Source organism: Lampris incognitus, chromosome 2 (genome assembly GCF_029633865.1).
Source record: "Lampris incognitus isolate fLamInc1 chromosome 2, fLamInc1.hap2, whole genome shotgun sequence".
Taxonomy (NCBI): domain Eukaryota; kingdom Metazoa; phylum Chordata; class Actinopteri; order Lampriformes; family Lampridae; genus Lampris; species Lampris incognitus.
This window is the reverse complement of record NC_079212.1, coordinates 23,564,701-23,571,151: the sequence shown is the minus strand read 5'-3', so window position 1 is coordinate 23,571,151 and position 6,451 is coordinate 23,564,701. Positions and strand designations below refer to the sequence as shown.

Genomic DNA, 6,451 nt, shown 5'->3' with positions numbered 1-6,451 from the left:
AAATTGTCGCTAGGTGTGAATGTGTCGGCTCTGTCATATCCCAATGACTGCTGGGATAGGCTCAGCATCCCGCGACGCGAATTCGGATAAGCGGCTTGGATAATGAATGGGTGGATGTTTTCAGGACAATGATGTACTGAATTGTGGAACAAGACATGTATTTTCAGTTTCACTTTAATTTTCTGATTAAGTCTGAATTAATCACAGCCAGAGAGAAATGCATCGCAGCATCCAATAAGAATAGCCTCATTTTGATACGATTACACAAAGACTTTGAACGTGTTAAGCGGTGTTGCCACATTACACGACATTTACACATTACAGGGCTGACAACAGGCGAAGGACGATAATACAACAGGACCTCATGTGTTGTAGGCAAGACATGCTGTGTATCAGGAGAGTTGACACACCATAGTTATGAAGTCAGGGCCAAAGGATTACATCGGTTTAGGAGTACTGGCATCATTTTAGAAGGAACAAAGGTTGTCATAGAAAGTTGAATCATTCATCTGGACATGTTTATTGGGAGAACGTTTCATCACTCATCCAAATGACCTCTTCAGTCTCAACTGATGGCAGATATCCCCACCCATATAAACAATACAGTGGCATAACGACCAAAAATAACGATTGGTTTCATATGCAAATTACTGTGACTATTAACTAGAGTTACAATGGCCATGTGTACGTACTATTCACTGAGGGTTGGGGAATAGTTGTAATCACAGCATTGTAAGATGGCGACAGATGTACAGGATGTTAAATATCATGTTAGGCCAACGGTAACGTTGATGGTAGCAAGTGCTGGTTGACAACACTGCTGCAGTAGTGGCTCACTACTAGTCAGCAACGAAATCCATTCGTCAGTCTGTTTGACTTGTTGAGTGACAAGCGATGTTTGTGCATGTGGTTAGCCTGGCATGCACTGAAATGATGAAATCTATTCGAACAGTTAACATGGAGACCCATTTGGCCGTGTTAATGTGCAAAGCCTGTGTGCTATTCAGAGGCTCTGATTCATTCCCATGTGGTAATAATGGAAATGGCAATGTTAGGTGCAAGAAAATAACTTTGTAGTTTCTGGTGACCATTCCGCTGCTGTTGACAATCCATTATCTACATACCGACTAAGGTCTGTCACTGGTCTGCTTCATGTCAGTAGTCTCAAACGGCCCATGTCAGATCCTTTTGTAATACACGTGTGAATAAATTAATCGTTGTAAATCACATTTCGGTGGCCTTACGCATACGAAATAGATAGCAATTGTACAGAAAACGGCTTGTGTTCTGTTGTAACAGGTGTCTGAAATTCAGATTTCACCAGAAATGTAAAGCGCTTTGAGTGGCTGTTGCAGCTAGAAAAGCGCTATATAAAATGCAACTTGACTGATTGATTGATTGATGTACTCTTAGGCCCCCCCTTCGGTTCAGGGATGGTCGTTCCCTCTTCACATTAGATAGCCTCTTTGACTCCCCGTTCAAACCAGTGTCCCTCCCTATCAAGAATGTGATGGGAAGGAACGCTGAAACGGATCCTTGTTTTCAGTGGTTATGCCACTGTGCTTTTCAAAAGGGTGGGGATACCTACAGTCAGTTGAGACTGAAGAAGTCACTTAGATGAGTTATGAAAAGTTTCTCTCAATAAACGTTGTGTCCAGATGAACTGATTCAACTTTCTGTGATTTCCGTACCTGGATTATTGAGCATGCATAAAAACAGAACAAAAGTTGTATGATTCTGCTCTAACAATCTTACCTTGTTCTTACCTTTAGTTGAGCTGTAGTCGGTGCACCAGGAGCTGCACGAGCAGCAGGGATGAGGATCCGACTGCAGGGTCCGGGCCATGCTGCCAGCCTTCTCTCACAGCTCAACCTCTGCCGCCAGTCCCGGTTGTACTGTGATGTGTTCCTACAGGTGGGCAACCGCTCATTTGCTGCACACCGTGCTGTGCTAGCCTGTGCCGGAACATACTTTCGCAGCCTCTTTGCTCGGGCCCAGACATCTTCCACCACTGCCTTTACTTTGAAGTTTATTTCCCCTGCTAACTTTGAGAGGGTTCTGACATTCATCTACACAGGAGAGATCTTGACTGACCTCATAGATGTAGGGGTGCTGTATGAGCTGGCTGAGAGACTGGGCATTAGTGAACTGGTGAGGGCCTGTCATGCCACCTTCCCTGACCTGCAGGTTTCCGTATCTGCAAACTGTAAAGCCAGTGGGACTGTAGACCTTGGTCTGGACTCCAGTGTTGTTGCTGCTGGTGCTGTTCCTACTGTGTCTGCATCATCCTTGTGCTCATCTGCAGCCTCCTGCTCTTCTCTGTCCTCATCAGCAGGGCCCTCAGCCTCTCCAACACCAGCTGCTGCTTCCTCACCTCTTAACCAGGGCAGGACAACCAGGGCCAGCAGTGGCACCACCTCTCTGTCTCTAGACCTCAAGGCTGAAGGTGTCCACTCTCACTTGGGCTATGAGCAGGTGCAAGTGCCAACAGATAATCAGCTGTCAGGTGAGGACAGCCTTTTAACCAACACCCACTGCATTCAGACTGATGGCACACTACCTCCAGGTTCTGTGCTCCAGCTGAAGACCGAGAAGGGGGAGGAGGAAGAGGAGGTGAGGTGTGGGGGGACCTGTAACAATGGGAAGAGAACTACTGGGCAGATGGTTTGTGGGAGCACAGTTGGCTCTTTGCCCCAGGGCTCTGACTCTGTGCCCTCTGACCCCTGCTCCTTCCCTGACTCCTCTGTTCAGCTCGGGGCAGAAGCCTGCCCTCCCACATCATCCTCGGAAGACCCCTTAGGCAACCTGCAGGTGGAGGTAGTAGAAGGCGGAGTGGTGGAGGTAGCCAGGGATGGCAGGCTTATGTTCGGGGAGGTGGAGGAAATAGAGAATGAGGAGGAGAGGGACGGAACAATGGAGAGAGGAGAGGAGGAACAGTGGAGACAGCTGGCAGGGGAGATCATCGAGCTCAGTGATGATGAGAACTACATGGAAGTGGAAGAGGATGATGAAGACGACCTGGTGTTTGTTGAGAACGGCGCGGGAGGGGATGCTAGTGGCCAGGTAACGTTTTTGAAGGTTTTAATTTGTTGTTCAGTGAAGACCACCACCTGTTTCTTAAAGCTTTTTTACTGGGCGTCCGGGTAGTGTAGCGGTCTATTCCATTGCCTACCGACAGAGGGATTGCCGGTTCGAATCCCCGTGTTACCTCCGGCTTGGTCGGGCGTCCATACAGACACAATTGGCCATGTCTGTGGGTGGGAAGCTAGATGTGGGTGTGTATCCTGGTCGCTGCACTAGCGCCTCCTCTGGTTGACTGGGGTGCCTGTTCAGGGGGGAGGGGGAACTGCAGGGAATAGTGTGATCCTCCCACGCACTACGTTCCCCGGGCGAAACGCCTCACTGTCATGTGAAAAGAAGTGGCTGGCGACTCCACATGTATCGGAGGTGGCATGTGGTAGTCCGCAGCCCTCCCCGGATCCGCAGAGGGGGTGGAGCAACAACCAAGACAGCTCGGAAGAGTGGAGTAATTGGCCGGGTATAATTGGGGAGAAAGGGGAGGGGCTTTTTTACCCAATTGCTTGATCTTTAAATAAACGTGGTTCATTCTTGTTAAAATTTTGCACCGATGAAACTTGAAATGTTTCTATCTGACACAATTTTTATTTTGCTACACTCCTCCAGGTGTCAGCGGCCATGGTGGCATGTAAAGCCTGTGCAGTGTCTCTTCCAGTGGACTCAGATGCTCTGGGGGCACACGCAGAAAGCCACCTGACAGAGACGGGACTATGCAGGGTGTGTGGGGCTACGTTTGCGGACCGCGCTGCAAGTGTCTCTCATGCCCTGTCCCACGTTGGGGTCCAGCTGTTCTCCTGCGACATGTGTCATCTGCGATTCTGCAGCAAAAACAAACTGCTGCGTCATCACCGCCAGGCGGCCTCCAATTATACCTTGCCACAGGCTGCGCTGGCCAATAGCACCCAGAGCCAAGGTTCTGAGCTGCAGTGTGCAGTGTGCAACAAAAGCCTCAACAAACAGTTTCAGGTGAGAGACAGGGTTGGCAATTTATCCTGAGGTTGTTTTTTTGTTTTTTTTTTGGAGGGTGTGCCCTCTGACCCCTGAGGGCACACCTTCTCCTGACAGGAACACAAGTCTGGTTGGTTTGATATGTTAACCTTGTTGTCCATGTATGAATGTGTACTGCACTTTAAGGTGATACAAAAGAAATGTTAAAGGATTAAAAAATGTAATATAAATACATGCTTGAATTAGTAGGATTTTATATTGGGAACTTGTAAGAAAATTTTCAGGCATCTTTGCCCAATTATGAAACAGTTGTGAACATTTTTATATCACTGCTCTTATGTCGCAAGGAGGTATTAGGAGGAGGGTATTTTTGTTGTGGCTTTCATGTTTTCTTGCCTTCTTTCCAGAATGTCAGAGACCACCTGCTGAGCCACGTGTGTCCTCAAAGCCTGAGTTGTGGTGTGTGTCACCTCCCCCAGCTATCCCTGTGTTCCCTGCTGTGGCACACTCTCACCCACCTCTCTGTGCCCATTTACTCCTGCCCACACTGTGCCCACAGCTTCCTAGAGCGCTCCTTCCTGGAAAGACATATGGCTGCCCACGCTGAGGAGGCCGCCATTAAAGAGAGACAGCGGTCCGCTCTACTGGCTTTTAGGAGCGGGGCAGATGGAGCAGCAGCAGGAGAAGGTGGTGGAGGAGAAACAGGGGAGTTATATTGCCTCCTGTGCCCGCAGACATTCCGCTCCACCTCTGCCTTTCAGTACCACCTTAGCCAGCATAGCAACGAGTCCCTGGGGAGCAGTGGAGGTGTTGGGGGTCCAGGCTTGCTAGGCAAACGTAAAGCTGACCAGCCTCAGGAGTGTCCTTCCTCCTCCTCTCCACGGGAGGTAGGTGGCCTGGTTAAAATGAGTAACATAGGCTTTGGCCTGGGGATGGGCTTCAACCTATCAGATAAGGTATTACAAGGGCCAATACACAACTTTCCCTCTGGGGTCCTGACCAATGGAGGTTGTGGGCTGGATGGGCCAACTGTAGCAGCTCCAGCAGGAGTACGTGAGAAGTGGTACCGTTGTCGCTACTGTGGTAAGCGCTTTGCTCACTCAGGGGAGTTCACCTACCATTTACGCATCCACACTGGGGAGAAGCCCTACCAGTGCAAGGTGTGCCTTCGCTTCTTCCGGGGCCGATCCACCATGATCTGCCACCTGAAGACTCACGCTGGTGCACTCATGTACCGCTGCACAGTCTGCGGCCTCTACTTCTCTACACTGAAGCTGATGTCCTCCCATATGGAGCTCCACAAAGACCACCTGCCCCCCGACTTCAACATCGAGCAGACCTTCATGTACAACGACCATTCAAAAGAGCCCTTGCCACCCATGGACACCTGATCACCTGCGGTGTCTACCTCCTCATTCTGTTCCGTTGCGTTTTGGTCTCTTGGTCTTTCCGTCTCTGTTTATCTCTCTGTGATGCCTCTTTAGTGTCTGGTTGTTGTTGACCACATATACATAAACACAAATATATCTATAAGCCTAGACTTTTAGAATGTAATGAACTTATTTGACGTTTTTTATATATAGGGTGCAGTTTATGGAGATGGCCTGTATTGAGGTACAGTCTGGTTGAACTAGACTAAAAAGCCACTTGGTGGCACTATATAATGTTCTATCTAATGTTTGTCAGTGGACGAGGGTGTTCAGCAGACTGGAATTTTTGTTTTTACATGGTGATGCTGGTCACGTGGCTCAGGTCCTGGGCTGTTCTGGTGGCGTCTGGACACTGTGTGGCATCCTCCTTTCTCATCGTATTCTTCATATATTTTATAATTCCATTATAACTCTTATCCTCTTTCAATGTTGTATTTTGTAACTTGTGTAAACACAACATCCATTGCACATTGTCTGTCTTGGGAGAGAGATCCCTCCTCTGTTACTCTCCCTGAGGTTTCTTCCTATTTTTTCTCCCTGTTAAAGGTGTTTTTTTGGGGAGTTGTTCCTTATCTGATACAAGGGTCTAAGAACAGGATGTGGTATTGCTGCAAAGCCCCTTGAGGCAAATTTGTGATATTGGGTTATACAAGTAAAATCGACTTGGCTATCATGCCATCCAAGTCTGCTAACTTAACTTTCAGCATCGGTTTTTATGTAAGCTATTGATAATTACTTTTATTAAAGTAGCAGTTCATTGTAGCATAAAAATAATTATTTTGTTATATTTGCAGTCACTATGAAGTGTGATATCGTATATTTTCACAGACTAACATTTCTAATGTTTTTCATGTTCTGTTGTATTTTTCACTGCACACCAGGCTTGGCACAGTTAGCCATACTTTGTTAGATAAATGTTAATGATGCCTTATCAGTTAAATGGAAAGTATTGTCTTAGAGGAATTTCAGTTCTTTTTGTACTTCTTATTATAACA

The 6,451-nt window shown here is 47.5% G+C and overlaps 1 protein-coding gene across 1 annotated transcript; it reads left to right on the top strand.

Moving 5' to 3' along the window:
• The first annotated feature begins 1,815 nt into the window (after window positions 1-1,815).
• LOC130108315 (zinc finger and BTB domain-containing protein 39) lies at window positions 1,816-5,609 on the top strand. Its single transcript, XM_056275212.1, has 3 exons — window positions 1,816-3,063; window positions 3,685-4,044; window positions 4,434-5,609. The coding sequence occupies exons 1-3, from the start codon at window positions 1,816-1,818 to the stop codon at window positions 5,415-5,417; spliced, it is 2,592 nt and encodes an 863-aa protein (XP_056131187.1). The 3' UTR covers window positions 5,418-5,609.
• Window positions 5,610-6,451: the final 842 nt, after the last annotated feature.